This window comes from Dipteris shenzhenensis, chromosome 23, assembly GCF_047967505.1.
Source record: "Dipteris shenzhenensis isolate YYH24624 ecotype China chromosome 23, Dip_SZ_1.0, whole genome shotgun sequence".
Lineage (NCBI taxonomy): Eukaryota > Viridiplantae > Streptophyta > Polypodiopsida > Gleicheniales > Dipteridaceae > Dipteris > Dipteris shenzhenensis.
Window position 1 is genome coordinate 43209303 of NC_141618.1, and position 19652 is coordinate 43228954.

Here is a 19652-nt window from a genome sequence, read left to right on the forward strand (position 1 = left end):
GTATGCAAAGATGATGTGTGTTTTTGTGCTCTTAGTGATGGAGGTTGACTATATTTGTTTGTGTGTGTGTGTGTGTGTGAGTGAGAGAGCAAGCTCGAGAGAGAGAGAGAGAGAGAGAGAGAGAGGAGTGGGGGGCATTGAAGTATATGCGAGTGAGTCACCATGTGTGTTTTCATGCTCTTCGGGATGGAGGTTAAATGTATTTGTGTGTGTGTGATGTGAGAGAGAGAGAGAGAGAGAGTGAGAGAGAACACGAGTGGGGTTGGTGGAGTGATGCTCTTCTTCTAGTTTATGTAATGTGTTCTTTTGTTAATAGTTTAACACGATGATGTGTAAGGAAGGGAGGAGGGGTCAAGAAAGAAAAGTGGAGAGGAGGAGGAGAGAGCGGGAAGCGTGGAGGAAAAGGAAGAGAATTGAAAGGAAGGAGAGGAGAGAGGCTTCAAAGGGAAGGAGAGTCGAAGGGGAGGGGGGGGGAAGCTGCATTGGGGGTATATAAAGAGAGGGAAGGGGAGAGGAAAGGTGAGCAAACAAAATACTCGTAAGCTTCTTGTGACAAATAATAGGCCAAGCCTTTGTATTGTGAGTGAGAGAGAGCAGAGAAGAGATCAGTAGAGATGGCCAACTCGTTGCTCGTAGCTTGCTCACGTAGTGTTCAGCTCGTTCTCGCCTCCATGAAACGCACCAGTGCTCGTATCCTTCGTTTCCTTGCCCTCCTCACCCTCTCCTTCGCCTTCTCCCTCCTCTTCCATCGCCTCTTCCTCCCTTTCCTCCTCCTCCATCTCCCTCCCCTCCTCCTTTCCCCTTCTTCTTTGTTGCCTCTCTTCTTCTCCCCTGTCCCTGCCTTCTTCCTCGCCAACTTCATCGTCCTCGCCATCCTCGTTTCCTCCCCGAGTTCCTCCCCCATCGACTCCCCCCCCGATCATCAGCCTGACTTCCTCCTCCCTTCCTTCCCCGCCACCTCCCTCTCCTACCACACCTTCTCTTACCACTCCACTCCCCTCGAGCCCCAGTTCAAACCAGCCACGCGTAAGGAAACGCCGTCCACCCATCCTCAGCTCCAGCAGCAGCAGAAGAAGAAGAAGCAGGAACAACCGCAGCTCCAGCACAAGAAGAAGCAGGAACAAGCTGCGCAGCAACCGCCTGCTGTACTGCGAGAGGGACAACAGCAAAAGCTGCCTTCTGCTTCGAGGACGGAAACTGTAGTGCGGGAACGTCCTCCTCCTCCTGCTTCAGCCTGCGAGCATTTGGCCATCGTCAGTGCTTCGTCTCAGCCCACTGTCAAAGACCTTCATTCGGAGCTGGCTGTTGCGACAAGCCCTCAGCCTCAGTTGAAGCAATCTCAGCCGGCGGTAAAAGAGTTGCCAACTTCCCAGGAGCCACCCAGGACGCCGCGGGTAATCAAGGAGCAAGCCCAACCAAAACGAGTAGCGTCTGCTGTCTCAGCGATTTCGAAGCCCCAGACGAAGCAATTGGCAACTACGGATCGATCCTCGGAGCTGGTAGTGAAGGAGGCGAAACGAGTTGTATCTGCTGTCGCAGCGATTCCTCGGAAGGAGACCAAACAGTTGACACCTGCCGAACGCCCTTCGGAAGAGCAGCCGAAGGCGCAGCTGGTAACCGCGGAACTAGCGCAACAGAAAGGAGGCGGGGCTGCTTGTCGTCGCATAGTGCGAAGCAAATCAGAACAACGAATATCCGAAACTGCTGCATCCGACCCAAGAATTTTGCGAAGATCTGACACGATTAATGGGCCTGCTTCCATGGTTCTCAAAGCAAACTCCGAAGAGAAGCCATCGGCCGAGAGTCTCAGCGATGATGAGCTTAACAAGAGGTGTGGAGATTTTATCGCCAACCACTTGGCGAAGATGAAGAAGGAATCACTGGAGTGCACTGGTTAGAACCCCCGAAATTTTGTATAGAGAATACAATTTTCCTCTCGGAGCTTAGAGTTGGGCTGTACACAGAAGCTTCAGAGCAATCACCAGCAGACTGTAATATCCTGCTTTCGTGAGCAAGGGGCCTGAAAGATGTAGAATTGATGGACCTCCGATCCATCAATTCTACTCCCTGCGTTGAAGAGAGCACAACTGCAGAAGTTGGCCTTCTATCCTGTACAGAATCTGTGCATAGGTGTAGACTGATTAGTCGTCTTAGCAATCAAGATGTTGGCGCTGAACCTTAGGGGAGTCGTGATACAAAGCCTGTTTTCAAAGGTGCTAGCAGCATCCCTTTGCCCGATACAGGCCTGATCGCTACTTATCAGATACAAAATCTTTTGTACTTGGAAGTAGTTAGACGATAAAATAGCTCCAAAATCCAGAGCCGCCTGTGGTTTTCTTTGAATAAAATGAAGTGTGCTGGTTCAGCAAAGCTGTGCGCTATTTGTGCTCTCTGACATGCATGAGTATATGGGACTTATCTGTTAGAAAGTTTCGGTATTCTCATCTTTACTGAAATAAGATCAAAGGAGACCTTCTAGAATGTATGCCAGAGCTTTTCATTGTTTAGGATCGGCAGGGATTCGAAAATCGAGTACTAGAGGAGTGCAGGTATCATGTAATATTTCGTCAGGCGGGAAGAGGGCAAAGTGGAGTGACTCGAGTCTGATTCAGCTGTCGTCACGAAGTTTTGTGCAGTTTGCTGGCATTTGGGTGTGCACTTAGTGTTCTAATGTCTTGGTGTCTCGCCTCGCCAGCACGAGCTACTTCGTCTGTGCCCAAATCGGTTCTTGATTGATATGTCACAGTATTTATCGACGGATTTACAATTTTTCGAGTTAACCTCTTTCGATTGCAAAGGAAGTTCTATCATGCCAGAGCGCTTGAACAATGTTAAATTACTCGCAGTCGCATTTGTTTCGTTACGTTTGGACGATTCGATTAGCCTAACGCACAGTATTCGCCACATCGCGGCGCTAGGCTTACTGAGGTACCTAAATAACCAAGCGGCATTACCGGTATTGTTCTTGTTGTGATCATATAAATAACAGAACTTGTGCACGATCACTGTTCCGTATAAACATTGCCGTTTTATCTCCCCTTGCAAGCTTTTGGAACCTTAAAATTCATGGTTCTTGAACTTACGCTGCAAGATTCAAAAAGGCAAGGTGGAAAGTAGGAGGTTCTAGGTTCAACTCGATTGCACCTACTTTGAGAGATAATCTACTTGGGGATATTCGGAAGCGATAAATAGTGGGTGCAAAGTAGAGGTAATCGATTCTAGAACGAACTCTCAAGGATTCGGCCCGCAGGGGTAATTGATTTGCAACACATGTGGCAACTCTGGTCAATTGTGTGTAAGTGGGGTGGAAATCTGGGACGGTCGATTGACATGTAATTCAATAATTCTGTTCTACAGGGCGGGACTGGTGACTGGAGGCGAGATTTTTCACAAGAAGGAACTGTGTGAGTAGGAGCGTTGGCAGTGGTGGTAAGGTAAGTGAGCTGGAATTCGTGCAACTTCGAACAGTACTTACAAGTTGCTGCATATCCTGCGACAACAGTAGTTCGAAATCGCTGCACGATCACTTTCAGACCTGCGAGTCTTGATAAGCTTCCGCCGCTTCGTGGGTTGCTGTAGATTGGGACCAAAGTCTACAATGATCATCAAAGAACCTTGTTACAAGTGCTTGACGCAGTTACTGCGTCAAGCGCAAGCTGGAAGTGGTGGGTATGGATCGAACATGGCCGTTGGAAATCGAAATTATATTCGGTCACAGCGATAGCTAAACAATCGGAAATCTAAATTCTACTCTGCTTGTAACAAATCAAACAATATAGCGTCCAGATCAAAGGACTGCCGAGCTGATTAGCGTCCAGATTAAGTAGTTTACTCCATTGTGAAGCTGGAAGTGGTTGGTATCGATCAGACATGGCCGTTGGAAATCGAAATTATATTCGGTTGCAGCGATAGCCAAGCGATCGGAAATGTAGATTCTACGCTGCTTCTAACAGATCAAACGATTTAGCGTCGAGATCAAAGGACTGCTGAGCTGATTAGCGTCCAGATTAAGTAGTTACTCGATTGTTGATGTGATGAGCGATGCGAATCCAAATTATATTACGATTGCGAAACATTCTGCAAAACAGTGTTGAACGATCTACAATTAGTGTCAGCCTATGTGGTTACGTTACAAGGTGCTCATGTGCTTATGGGTAAAGCGAAGCTGAGCAGCTTATGGGTAAAGCGAAGCTGAGCGAGTTAGCGTCGAAGCTAAGCAGCTGAATTGATTGTACGATGGCAAATGAGTAGAATGCAAAGCGATATGAATGCAACTACGTTGAGATGAAGGTATGAACTCAGCGTCGATCGTAAGCAGTGGTTCCATGGTCTTTGTCAATGGAGCAAGATCGCCATTTCTTGGCAGGCGAGCAACCGGGTGATAGTAGTGGAGGAGTTCAGGAAAGTCGTTGGGTGGGGGCTGCAGGCCATTGTGATTTCTACAACACCAGAATCTTTCGACTGGCTCATCCTTATCATGTGGGTGAATACAAAAAATACTCTTTCATCCCTTGAAGGCTTCAAGCTTGCTCCCCTTGCTTGTTGACGAAATAAAGGGTAACCTGCACTTGTCATTGTAGGGCTTCCACTCCGACAACAGAATCGAACAAGGGCTTTGCCATTGTGGACTCTTCTGCCTCACCCTCATAAGAAGACATGGCTTTCTATCTTCTATGAAGTAGCTCAATAATTTGGCAAAAAAGGTAGATGTGTGAGTCTTGCCTGTGTCATCTCAAAGGCCCTCTTTCCTTTGAATTTGCACTTTAGTATTTTAAGAGAGCGAGTTGGACCCATTGGAGGATCTGGTACTTCCTTCCATAGCCTTTATCTTAGCTGGAAAGCTTTGGGCATGTTTGCATTCGGTGTTGCCCAAAGCATACGAGCTCTTGGACCCAAAAGGTCTCTCTACCCATCCTTGACAGGACATCTAGTAGTCACTTCTTCACAATTTCACGATTTCAAGTAGCAATTCTTGTTTGGACATTGTTTTCTCTTTTGTCCATCCGGCATGTTTTTCAATAGTGTTAAAGTATACGAGCTGTAGACCCACAAGGTCTCTCTACCCAATTTCGATAGGACTTCTTGTACTCACTTCTTCACTATTTCACAATTCAAGTAGCAATTTTAGCTTTGAGTTTGGGTTTTCTCTTGTCCATTTGTATTTAGAGTTTCAAAGATGCTCTTCATCTCCCATCACACATTGCTTCTGTACATGTTTGTTTTACACACAAGTTCTCGAAACTTCTTTCCCTTGATTTTACGAAGTGTACATGATGTTTCTGTACATGTTTGTTTTTACACACAAGTTCACGAAACTGCTTTCCCTTGATTTTATGAAGTGATGATGTTTGTACTTGCAAGCATGTCATGCTATGATAATGAGCATTAGATTTGATGGCCCATCACTACTATGAATAGGCAAATAGTTAAGGGGGTGTTTACTATTTATGCTTTATTACAATGGGCTTTTGGGCTTATATGATTAAGCATGTTCTTTGGAGATACATTGCCTTTAAAAGTAAGATCCATTTATGCTCCCTTTGAAGGGAGTCCCTCTAGGCTCTATTCTTCCTTTTTCAATATTCTTCCTATTCGACTATTCATTTCCTTAATTACTTTTTGTTGAGTTCCTTACTATACATATCACATGTTATATCCAAGATTGATGTACAAATGGAAATCATAATAATGACTAGAGCCACTACTCAAATGCCTTTCTAAGTCTAACTAGACATATGTGACCTATATATACACGTGAAAGATTAAAAAGTAAAAAGAATAATATAAGTTATCATTCATACATGTACATTTTTATATGGTAGCTTGACTATGACAACTTGACACTAGATACTCAACATTATCCACTACCATTAATCACTAAACACTACACACTTAAGAATGCCTACTATCATTTATCACAAAGAAGCCCATGTCTAGAAGAGGCTACATTTGTCTCTTCTTTGCATACCCTCATCTTCTTCATGTCTAATCCTTATCTATCACAAACTACACCCCCAATATCCACCCATCCCTCCACATCCACTTCCTCCCTTGTCGTGAACTAACAAATTTCCCTTTTCTTGGAATTCTCAAAGCATAATGTTCCTAAAACATACATAGTATATGTGCATACATTTACATCCATTGAAGCGAAACATAATGGATGTAGTTATTATCATACATGTTGAGTAGGTCCCTCTCTATATAATAACACTCTAAGCTCTATAGAAGAGTCCTTAAGTAACTAAAATATTATACAATCATAGACTCATAATACATTGAATATAATGCTTTCCATAATTGATAAATTAATGAAACAAAAAGGGAGAGATCATATATGTTACCAACTAGCCTATGATATGTGTGTGTGTATGTGTGCAGGTCAACTAGCACAAAGGTGATCATTTGAACACTTGCAACATAGACAATTGGTCCATATTGGCACACATAATATATATAAATGGTTATTAATACTAGGCCAATAATTGAGAACCATGAACTTGGCCTCAATTCACACACAAAATACTAAAAAGAAGAGAAAAGAGTAGGAAAACTAACTTGAAAATATCAAGGCACTCTCACGAATGGTTGAACAAGGAAATTATGCCATCAAATGATTCATAGATGAAGTCTTTTATAGCTCTCTCCTTGAATTGATGAAACATTATTACCAGTTTACCATCTATTAATTTGCTAGCCTAACCACCCCATTTTGACCCAATAAGATATAGTATTATTTATATAGATATATTGAGTAGAGCACAAGTGAGATCCGGGTGGATGTGGTTGCCATATTTACATGGGGGCCTATATCACTATGATACACTACAAGGCACAGGCCCTTTTTCGGTGGAAATACCAACCTTCTTTTACACTAAAAAGTTTTTTTTTAACGGGTGCAAAGGTTGGTATTTATGTCACTATTAGCGTTGAAAAAGAACGGTCGCTATATAGCGACACTAATAAACGTCACTATATAGCAACACTAGTAAACGTCGCTACATAGCGGCGATTAACAAAAGCTTTAAAAAAACATTAGTGGGGCTAAACAAGGCCACAGCAAGCCCTATTTTGCCCCACTAATGTTTTTTTAAAAGTAATTACAAAAGAATGTTGTTTGTTACAAATATCCCTTGTGAAAAGGGTGATACAAAATCGCTCAATCGGAGCCGAGCGACAGAAGCATATACATGTCGAAGATATACAACATTGTTTGTTACAAAATTACCCTTTCGAAAAGGGTGATACGAAATCGCTCAAATGAGCCGACATATAAAAGCATATACATGGCGAAGTATATGCAAACTACTACTACTACTACTACTACTACTGCTGCTGCTCATCCGAATCATCGTCCTCGTCCTCATTGCACTAGCCTGATCCCTGGCCCTTGTGAGCTGGACCTGATCCCTGGCCCTCGTTGAAGCTATGTAAGCCTAATCCCTCATCATCACCGCTCACCTCCACTGATGGGACATTCGAGCTTTGATTCTAAGAGTGAAACCATATTAATTGGAAATTAGATTGGAACTTAAAGAATAAAACAGTTTAAAAAGTGAGATTACAAGTAGGAGTAGAGTTATACTGTGCAAGCAGCCACCTTAGCCCAACCGATCGTCGCTCCCAGTGCCTCCCACTCAATAAACCATGGCTTTGTTCCTATGCAAAACGCGCATCTCGTCTCTATGTCTGTAGGAAGGCAACCCATCGCAGCTTGCTCTGGGCCCAATTTACGAGAGTTAGATAAAGTGCTTGCAATATGTAGTAAAACAAATAGAACAATACATTAAATGAGAAGAAGTAGACTTACCACGATTGCCTCGAACACCAACCATCTGCCTACACCAAAGTGTGAAGTACCTACGGAGTCCAGCTGTCTCCTCGCAACCCTCCTCTGACCCTTGAATAGTTCGGGATGGTCCCTATACTGCTTCTTGAAAAACTTCTAGTCAACTTTGTCTGCCCAGCTGGGTAGCCTTCCCCTTTGCATTGGAAGTATGCAAGGTTGACCTACGATGCTTCAAGAGGACCCCATGTGCTCTTTCATGAATTGAACTCCCAATTTGACCCAATCACTTTCTTGCGCAATCTTCTCTTTTACATGAGCTAGTAGCGAAGCTGTGTCTATAATCCTTGCGACATGGGGAACCGGGTTGGGGTTTAGGGAGGACACCCATGGGTGAGGGCATGGTTGTTCCATTTAGAATCTGTTTGAAATAAAAAAGAACCAAATATGGCTAAGGAGCATGTGAAAAAAGAACCGAATTGACTAAGGAGAAGGAGATAAGCATATGCATAAGACAGAAAGCATATGAGGGAAAGCATATGCATAAGAGAAGGAGAAGCATAAGAGAAGCATACGCAAAGGAAAAGAGAAGGAGAAGCATAAGAGAAGGAGAGGGGAAAAGAAGAGAAAGAAGAGGGGAAAAGAACCAAATATGCATAAGCATAAGCATAAGCATAGGGATAGGCATATGCTTATGAAAAGAAGAGAAAAAGAGAGGGAAAAAGAAGAGAAGGAAAGGAGAAGGAGAAGGAGAAGGAGACATATGCTCATGCATAAGTATAAGCATAAGAGAAGATAAAACATATGCTTAAGAGAAAAAGAGAGAAAGCATATGCTTGAAAGAGAGGAAAAGAGAAGGAAGAGGGGAAAAGAGATCAAAAGAGGGGAAAAAGAAGAGAGGAAAAGAGCATAAGCATAAGAGAAGGAAGAGGGAAAAAGAGCATAAGCATAAGAGAAAAAGAAAGAAAGCATATGCTTATGCTTATGCATGAGCATATGAGCATAAGAGAAAAAGAGAGAAAGCATATGCTTGTGCTTATGCATAAGCATATGAGCATATGCTCATGCATAAGCATAGGCATAAGCATAAGCATAAGCATAAGCACATAGGCAAATGCATATGAAAAGAAGAGAAAAAGAGAGGGAAAAAGAAGAGAAAGAAACGAGAAGGAGAAGAAGAAGGAGACATGCTCATGCATTAGCATAAGCATAAGAGAAGAAAAAACATACGCATAAGGGATTGAAAGAGGGAAACGGAAAGAGGGGAAAATAGCATAAGCATAAGAGAAGGAAAAAGATATGCATAAGAGAAAATGAGAGAAAGCATATGTTTGAAAGAGGGGAAAAGAGATCAAAAGAGGGGAAAAAGAAGAGAGGAAAAGAGGATAAGCATAAGAGAAGGAAGAGGGAAAAAGAGCATAAGCATAAGAGAAAAAGAAAGAAAGCATATGCTTATGCTTATGCATGAGCATAAAAGCATAAGAGAAAAAGAGAGAAAGCATATGCTTGTGGTTATACATAATTAGCATATGAGCATATGCTCATGCATAAGCATAAGCATAAGCACAGGCATAGGCATATGCTTATGAAAAGAAGAAAAAAGAGCATAAGCATAAGAGAAGGAAAAGCATATGCATAAGAGAAAAAGAGAGAAAGCATATACTTATGCTTATGCATGAGCATATGAGGGAAAGAGGGAGGAAAAGAGGGGAAGAAGAGGGAATAAGAGAAGAGAGGGTTCCTACGCCCATCACTGTAGCTAGCGCTTAAGGTGTTAGCTACAGGCCAATGCAAATAACGAAAATAACAAAAGGAAAAAAGAGGAAGCACTTTCTTACCTGGAAAAGTCCCGAACGGTGTTTCGTGGACTGGCCCTATAAAAAAGAGAAAACATATCATTTTTTCAGATAACTAGTTAGAGGAAGGAGGAGTTTGGAGAAGCAACTTTTCAAAGGGATTGGATGAGTTTGGAGAAGCCTACAAACAAGGAGAAAGCATAAGCCTTACAAACAAGGAGAAAGAGGAGGAAGAGAAATACCAAAAAGAGAAGAGGTGAGTCTTCTTTCTTTAACCAAATCTCGTTTTTTGTCAACCTCTAAAAATCAAGCATGAAAATTATCACATAGCCTTAGCAATACAAGGAGAAACATGCTTCAACACTCACAAAATGAAATCTCACAAAAAATGTACCTACATTGCTTAAAGAGACACACCTTCTTGAAAAACTTCCTTTCACACAAGTAGAGAGGGAGAAGGGTGAAGAGGGAGCACAAGTGTTAGGAGAGGGACTGGGTAGGGCTGAGGAGTGGGGAATAGAGAGGAGGAAAGTGAGGTCGTTGAATATAAGATGGGAGGAGAAATTTTTTCTTTTCCTGCAATAGAGATGTGAAAGACAGCATCGCGCGGGGTTTTGGGTTTTAGTCCCCAGTGTCGCTATATAGCAATGCTAGTCAGTCGCTATATATCGGCATTTATATCCTAAAAGCGTCGCTATATAGCAATAGAACAGGGCAAAGCGTCGCTATATAGCGATGGTTTAGGGCACTTTCTGTTAGAAGAGAGAAAAGGAGCTCATGGGTGGCTATTTTTTGGATCTTAATAGATTTCCTTGCAGCTCATGTTATGATTTTGGAAGTGTACAGATGGAAGGGATGAGTGGTGGAAGCTCATCAGATGATGCGCCAATGCTCGGGAGTGTAGAGTGGCTTACAAAGAGGTTGTATTGTCATTGCACTCATTGCAAGCGAGAAGTATGACATCAACATCGTATTGTCATGTGCCACTTGCGGATGTATGGGGAGGAGCCCAAACCAGTATCCACCGTTGGTGTTGCACATGGTGATGAATGATCGGTAAGTCAATGCTATTTGAGTTCGTGATTCATATTGGATACCATTATGACATGAAACCTTGAGACAAGATCTTATATTTACATGAAATCTTGAGACAGGATGAGAAGGGTGACGAGGGTGCACATATACCTTCACACTTTGAGCAAGACTATAGTCTCTTGGATGTGCCAGATGATGACGAGGGTATGGTGGACATGATGGATTCTGTTTTTAGGGGCACTACATCACATGTACATGTGATGTCAGAGTCTAAGGTTAATATGTGAGAATTGCAATCAACACAGTTATATGAGGGTGCTAGGACCAGTAAACTACAGGCTTGTCTCTCAATCTTGAACCTGCAAGCAAAGTATGGGTGGTCGGATACAAGTGTCTCGGCCTTAATGAGGTTAGCTCCCGCATTAAATTGTGTTTTGAGAATCATCACGTATGTTTGAGAATCATCATTATTCAAAGCCTATGTATGTTTGAATTGTGATAGGTTGCTTCAAAAGATGTTGCCTGCACAAATACCATCCCCGCATCAAGAGATGAAGCAAAGAAGATGCTAACAGCGATGGGTATGGATTATGATACCATCCATGCTTGCCATAATGACTGTATTCTCTTTCGTCATGAGCATGGAGATTCGGCTAGTTGTCCATAGTGTGGGAAACAATGATATAGAGATGACTTGCAGGGTGAGCAGATACCGGTAAAGGTCTTGAGACACTTTCCCATCATTGCAAGAATACAGCACATGTTTTGATGCAAATCCATAGTGGAGTTGATGACTTGGCAAGCATCTCATCCGTCCACTAATGACACATTCAGGATTCCCATAGATTGTGCAGCTTGGAAGCACATAGACAATCAGTGGCCAGACTTTGTGAGGGAGCCACACAACTTACATCTTGGGCTCGCCATGGATGGCCTGAATCCTTTCGGGTTACGGTCGACATCTTGGTTGATGTGGCCCATAGTCTTGGTGAATTACAATATCCTACCATGGCTAACAATAAAGAAGGGACACCTCATGCTTGCACTACTTTTGCCAGGGAAGTACAAGGCGTCAAAATTATGGATGTGTACATGGCACCTTTGTTAGAGGAATTACAGATCTTATGGAGAGAAGTGCGGGTCTTTGATATGGAAAGTGCGCAAGTACGTGATTGTGTCTTTACAGTGGGCATGTGAAATAGGTGGATATCTCAAAAAGAGATCTCCATATAGAGCATCGAGAAGGCTAGGGTGAAATTCGTCGAAGCCCTATGCTTGCTTGAGAAGCACTTTCCCTCGAGCATTATTACAACTCAAGTGCACTTGCTTGTGCACATAGTTGATGAGGTGGCCATTGCAGGTACCGTTCATAGTCAATGGATGTTTTTTCACAACTGGTTTATGAAAACTTTGAAGGGATTTGTAAGATAAAGAGTAAGACCAGAAGCAAGCATGGCAGAGGGATGGCTTATGCAAGAGTCATTAGTATATATCATGGAGTTTCTTGCATCCACGGATCCCGATATGTCGTAGGCTTGGCATAACAAGGATGATGATCGCATCGTTGATGAGGTTACCCAAGGAAGAGGGATTGGAATAAAGATGAGCGAAGAGCAAATGGAGAAATTCAATAAGTTTTGTATCCCCAATAGCAAGGAGATGCATAAGTGGATTGAGAGATATGAAGCAGCCAAAGCAGAAAGAATAGTTGCAAGGAAGAGATTCAGAGTAATTTAGAGGCGATCGCAAGCGTATCCATGGGATCTCGCCCTTCTCCCCACTCACATGTAACTTGATTGGCTACAACTGGCTGTACGTAAATCCGAATGTGATGGAGAGACAATAAACGAGTGCAAGCGAGAGTTATTATCGGGATGTATGATGCATATAAGTTTCTTATCTCTTGACATAATTAAATAATTATTTGTGGCAATATACGCTATAAAATAGATGCATCTTCATTGTTTTTATGATGCTCTTTTGCAGTACAAAAAGTGCAGTGCATTATAGTCATATGGACGACATTTTTGTGTGGAATGCATCGATTCAAAGAGAGTCACGTATGATTGTGGAGCAATGGCTAACTTCACACAAGATAGTCGAGCAAGTTCTTTGGATACCAATCTTCTCTCCTCACAGTTGGATTATTATGGAACCATACGCGAAATCTATGAAATTGATTTCAAACGATTTAGTATTTTCATTCTTGATGTAAAATGGTTTAGAACTATTTACAATAGTCCCCATGTGATAGTGAGAAAAGATAGTAGCAGTTTCTTTGCAATAGACTCCACCAAACATTGGACCTATGGAAGTGATACTTTTGTTCCTCCCGAGCATTGTGAGCATGTGCATACTAATGATTTAATTAATTGAAGCTTTCATTTTTAAAGATCCATTGATACGTGTACTTAAGCATAATTTCATATATATAATTGATGGCATTTGGCACCCATCTTCAATATAAGTGGTTTTTCATCCGGATCGTTCTGATCCAAGATGGTGGTACGTGATCCAAGTTGCACCACAAAGTAAGAAAATTTTTGAAGATAGAGATGTGGATATGGAGATGCCACTACCAATCCGGATCCAATTGATCCAGATGGATCTAGCGAAGAAGATAAAGATTACAATATGAGCCAAGAGGAAGATGCACATAATGACATCATACAGGAGGAAGGTGGTGATCATGATATTGAGGAAGAAGATGACGATCATCAAGAATCACCACACTTTATTGAAGAAGATGATCAAGTCTTAGGTGAACGGACGATGCTAGAGTATGATGATGATATAGGAGATCAACTCGGTATAGAGTTAGAGATAGACTTATTTGGTGCATTAGACTTGGTTCAGGATGAAGCCATTGATATAAATGCTCTTCATTGATTTTTTTCATCTCAAACTTGGACATGAGTATATGAGCTTCAAACTTGATGCACATGCTCTTATACTTTTATTCTGTGAAAGGATCAAACATGTATGAAAAGGAAAAATAAATTCTCATTGGGAAAAATTATTTTTTAAAGAAACACTCTCTTTAAAATGTCGCTATAGGAAACTATCTTAGTGTCGCTATGTAACAACCATTCACAAGTCTAATAAGTGTCACTATATAGCGACACTTGTCTAAAGTTGCTATATAGTGACACTTAATGAATTCCAGTTTGATTACCGATGGTTAGCACCCCATGTATCCTAAACGTCTGTGCTTAAGCATCGGAATAGGGCCCGTGTGTAGTAGTAATAACAACCATCCCACTAGATGTGTGATTAGACAATCAAATTTAGATTCATCTTAGTTTTGTTCTAGTGTTTTATGTTTAACTTTTTAGAGGTCTTATTTAGATATAAGGCCTCAATGGTAGCTGAATATTCAATGATAGATACTTTTGAGAGGTCTTAGTAGTCAATCGTGTAGTCTAATATTATATATGATGTATATCATAATCATAATGTTTAGTACTTTTGCGAGTTCAATTGTTTAATATGTATACTATAGTAAAACTCTTTCATGTATACTTATTAATATTCTTATTATTTTGTGTTTAAGACTTGTAATTACATTATAATGGCTGGTTGTTGTTTCATTATTTAGACAAATTCACGTACTTTACATAATGATTATTGTTGCTTTAGCTCAATATTCAATTATCTATCATGGTATCCCAAAAATAATAATGATGATCGAGTTTCACATGCTCCTTTCTCACCTCGCCTTGCAAGATACCATAAGTTTAATGAATGGAGAAATCGATTCAAAGCTTATAACAATACCACAGCCCTTATGGAAAATGCCATACATTTTCTCAAATCCATAGATTTCAACATAAAAGAAGCTATACACAATGCAAATTCTTTAATTCCTCCAAAAAAATCCAAACCATATGCATAACACAAAAAACATATATATAAGTCAATGTTCTATACGAGAATAGTATGTTCTAAATCACATGTGAGTGGAGATGCAAGCACATTCTTCTCACCATGGAAGAACCATGATAGTATGACCACCAACTTCAAACTGAAAAGAGTTGTGTAAATAGCTTTGTGATGACGTGGGACCTAGATTAAATAGCCATTCTTGACCAAGGATGAAATTTGCATGAGTAATGTGCATGGCTTAAAAATCAAGCGTCATCTCATGTAGCTTTGTATGAAAAGGGCCATGTCCTAGACTATTGTGCCTAGTACATCCTTGCTGGAACCAATGTCACCACATAATAATGTTCACGAGGACATTCCTATAGCTTCAATTTCTTGACCAATTTGTGTGTGGCGCTATCATTAACCATGACTCGCACTTTCTATCCGTGGATGGTCCCATGCATCCAAACCAACTCTGCATGTGGCCGAAAGTGGATGGTGGCCACATCAACGAGGTGACAACAAATGATGAGATGAATCAAGATGACAAACTCTAATCTCTTGAAACTCTATAGAAGTGTCAAGAGGTAACAGCTAAATGGTGTGTACTTGCTTTTCTTTTCCTTTATTTTGTTATCATTTTGTTCTCCCGAGTCCTTTCTCTTATTCAACTTAGGGCACTGATACTTGTTTTGTCCTTTCTCTATACAATAAAACATAAGTTTTCTTGTCTAGCTTTTTCAAATTCTAAACATTTCAAGAAATGAGCTGGACCCTTTGGTTTCTTACTTGATTCATTATTTTGCCGAGGTTCTTTACATTTCATGGGACCCTAAAACTTAGGACCTTCCATCATAGCAGATGGATTTGGTGTATTGAATGCATGCTTATGTTGATCGACAGTGTCATCAAATATCTTGTCAAATCTAATTTTCCCCTTGAGCATTTCATGCACATTATTTTCAACTTGATTCTTTAGACAAAAACAAATCTAGTAAATCCAATGAGTTTTTGGAAATCATTTATGGCCATTAATTTGAGGATAACATTCAAACTTGGTTGGCAATGTATTGGGTCAAAATAATAGTATGCATATAATAGTGATCCCAATTCCTCATCATCTCGTTATCTAGGATGAGGAGAATGATTCCAAGCATTCCCATGTCATGGGATGAGCCTCACTCTCTTTTAGACTCCTCTACAACTTGTAAGCCTTGGCCTCAATAAACAAGCTGGCCTCTAAAGCATGCATGTACTCTAGAGTATGATGAGGGCTATGTAGGTCCTATCACTTATGAGGTGGTCACTACATCCTTTTTACTCTATTCTTCCCACCATTAAAAGTAGGAGGCTTTCATGCTTCAGAAGGTTGTAGAATTTATAGTTCCATTGGTCCCATGCAAGACCATGAGGACTAAAAGATTGATAGATAGTCTGGCACATGGATGCCTATGGATTGTTATGTAGTGGCCCCCTAAATTACAAAAAAAAATCCATTATTTTGGGTGGTGGGGGGAGGCAGGAGTGGAATATGATGGCAAATTATTTAGGCCAATATATTACATTGTCCAATATTTTACTACCTAAATTGTAGTCGAACCTTTAAGGTATTTAATGAGTCTAAAGTCAACTATATAAAGGGCCATTAGGTATGACATAGCCTTTATTGTCCTCACCTCCTAGACAGCCTGCTCCTCGGGGGGGTCACTATGTATAAACCCTCAATATCACGTGCGTTCAAGGCCTATTTGTAAAATCCCTTATCTGTAATTTTTCCATTAATAAAATGTACCCTTTTTCTATATAAATCTCAGCTTCTTCATCGACATTGACCACGAGCAGACAGTTGTTCGCAGCCTCCCAGTCCTCACCATGAGCCTACACCTTGTATCCTGGAATGTGAACGGGTTTCATTCTTCTGGCACCCGTGGTCCTAGGAAGCTCATTTTGAGACAAGAACTTCAGCCAGCAGTGATTGGTCATTTGGATGTACTTTTGCTCCAGGAGCACAAGCTTTCTGCGGCTCACTCCCGTAGCTGCGGGAAGATTCTCCCTGGATGTTCTCACACTTATTGGGAGCCCTCGATCGGCGCACAGGGGAGGAGTGGAGGTGTTTGTACTTCCGTGTGCAAGCAGTTAGCCCAGGGAGTTTTCGGTCATGGCACGTTGATCCCAGGCCATGCCCTTTGGGTAGGCCTAGAACTGGAGGGTTCTAGAATAGGAATCCTCAACATTTATGCTCCCACAGACCTCTGTTGTAGAGCCACCTTCTGAGGACACTCAGAGGGATTCTCCCAAACATGGATTCCTGGATTGTTGGAGGTGACTTCAACAATCTGGAGACCTTGGAGGACCAGTAGGGTAGAGGACCGGAGTTTATAGGTATGTCTCAGGCAGAGCAGTCCGCTTGGAACTCATTTATCTTCGCGACAAGAGGTAGGGACAGCTGGAGAGACCCGTCCTTCCATCATTGGCATGGGAGCTTGGACTTCTCATGGGGCTTCCGCAGGGAAGGAGGCAGACTCCTGGAGAGGCTGGATAGATTTTATGTCAGTGATTGGGCCATCAGCAGAGGCGGTCAGGCGGGTATAGTTCCAGGGACGACACTTTCCGACCATGCACCTGTGCTCTTATCATTAGACTCGGCAGTTCAGGCCCTTCCCCCCGTTCATGCCGGATTCCCGACTCCATTTTCTTGAGGGAGGACGTGCGCAGCAGTATCGGCAATCTATGAGACAGAGATTGGGGCGAGTGCGTGGATCTGGTTGATTCAGTGGCGTAGGCTTTACAGGAGTCCAGCCAGATTTGCAAGCTCGCAGCCCTACAGGTTCGACAGGAGTGGTGGGGTAGAGAGAGAGCTCTTCGGAGGGACCTCGCTTCCATTCAGCGACTCCAGCAGGCAGCCCCGGGCTCGGAGGAGCTTCAAATCTAGGCCCTTTGAGCCAGAGCCCTTCTTGAGGAGACCCTCCAGTGCCGTTCAGAGTTTTCCTATCACGCCTCTCTCTCTTTTTGGGCTTGGAAGGGCGACCGGATGTGCAGGGAGTTCTTCAGGACGCATGGCCAGAGAGCAGCCAGGTGATCAGCTTCGGAGTCTCAGGACAGCAGAGGGGCACATCGTTACGGATCCAAGTGAGGTCTTGGGGTTGGCTACCGACTTCTACATGACTTTTTTCTAGCAGGAGCCGCTTGCCCCTTGCACTCGATGCTCCCGTGAGGAGGTGTGGAGGCACATTCCATCCCTAGTCCAGCCCAGCATGCAGGCGACGTTGTTGGCACCATTCACTACGGACGAGATGTTGGAGGCCTTGATGGCCATCGACGGGCAAAAATGCTCGGGCGAGGATGGGCTATCCCGGGCATTCTTCACCTCCTTCTAGGATCAGATCCATCAGCCCCTCCTAGCAGCTCTTCAGAGGATTTTTTGCAATGGTTATATGCCAAAGAGCCTCTCCTCGGGACTGATTTGCCTCATCTCGAAGGGAGGAGATAGACAGGAGATCCGTCAGTGGCACCCGATCACCCTCCTCACCACTGCCTACAAAATCCTTGCCAAGATGATCAGCGCTAGAGTTCGGCCTCTACTTCCAGACCTCATTCATGACACTCAGACAGGCTTTGTCCAGGATCGCAGTATCCTAGATAATGTCTTCACCTTCTCAAAGGCGGCGGAGTGGGCTCAGCACAGTGGGTCACACCTAGCCATCCTACTTCTCGACTTTGAGAAGGCCTACGATTGAGTGGACTGGTCCTTTCTGGAGGGGACTCTGGAGCGACTAGGTTTCCCAGCAGGATGGATTCAGGGTATTTTAGCATTATACAGGACAGCTTCTAGCAGGGTCATCATTGGCAGTAGGATGGGTGAGCGTTTTCGTTTGGAGAGATCAGTGCGTCAAGGCTGCCCCCTTGCTCCTTACCTGTTTCTCTTCTTCACTGAGGCTATGACATACTACCTTCGGGTGAGGTCTACTAGGATCAGGGGTGTTCGCCTTTCACTCCGGGAGGACACGGAGCTCTTGGACTCGGAGTACGCGGATGACACAGCACTGTATGTCCAGGATGATGAGATGATGTTGGAGAGGGTGAGGATGGCCCTAGAGGTCTTCTGTTCGGCTGCCGGTGCGAAAATCAACTGGAACAAATCAGTTGGTTTTCTCACAGACCCCGGGGCGTGCTCTCAGTCGGGGAGGTTTTTGGGTTTCAGGTGGATCCCGCGGGGACAGATAGCTAGATATCTCGGTTTTCAGGTCGGCCTGGATATCACGCCAGCTCAGCAGTTTCTCCCGGTGCTAGATTCCATCCGACGGAGGTTGGCTTTCTGGAGCATTGCTAAGCTCTCCCTTGCAGGTCGTGCCCTGGTAGTCAACCAGGTCCTCCTAGCCACGGCTTGGTATGTGGCTTCCTGTTGGTGTGGGCCTCAGAGATACCAGAGCTAGGGTTGCTTGGCAGACAGTCATTCTTCCGCAGGCTGAGGGTGGCCTGGGGGTTATCGATCCAGAGCTTCAGAGTCAGGCCCTGTTAGGCAAGCTAGTTATCCGCGGTTTGACCCCGGGGGGGCAAACGTGGAAGATGTTACTTCAGCAGGGGGTCGGTTCTTATGTCCCGCGCCGAGGTGGAGAGTGGCTACCATCCCTCAGGTGGATCTTCATTTCTGCCCCGCTCACTCAGCCCCGCTCCCCACTCGTTCGTAGCCTCCTCATGGTTTGGAGGCGGCTCTGCCTCAGTCTCATTCAGTCCCCTCCTAGCTGTCAGGAGGAGATCGATCGCCAGCCGCTTATCTAGAATGATCAGGTCAGAGATGTCGAGGGCCTTTAGCTGGGGGAGAGATCACACATCAGGTGGGACGGCTGGATGCGGGGGCCAGCCCGATCCCTTCGAGTTTGGAGGGACACGTATAGACATTTGGAGATGGCTGATCTTGCAAACGTAGCTGGAGGTGCCCGTGGAGCCCAGGCGAGATGTACGGAGATCGACGGTGCGATTCCAGCTGATTGATTGGTTCCACCTGAGCTTCAGATCCTCATGCCTCATGATGACCGTTGGCTGGGACAGTTCACCACCCGTGGCATCCCACTGGTGGTCGTAGGGCGGATGGACGACTCCTCTGTTTCCTTCTTCATGGTTATGGGGGATGGATGACTCAGGAGAGAGGATGTGCTCATTGACCCCCT

General features: G+C 43.5%; 1 protein-coding gene across 1 annotated transcript; it reads left to right on the plus strand.

Annotated features, from left to right (window-relative positions):
* Positions 1-534: 534 nt before the first annotated feature.
* On the plus strand, positions 535-2379 carry LOC147887418 (uncharacterized). The gene has a single exon (XM_087395017.1). The coding sequence runs from the start codon at positions 615-617 to the stop codon at positions 1896-1898; it is 1284 nt and encodes a 427-aa protein (XP_087251143.1). The 5' UTR covers positions 535-614; the 3' UTR covers positions 1899-2379.
* Positions 2380-19652: the final 17273 nt, after the last annotated feature.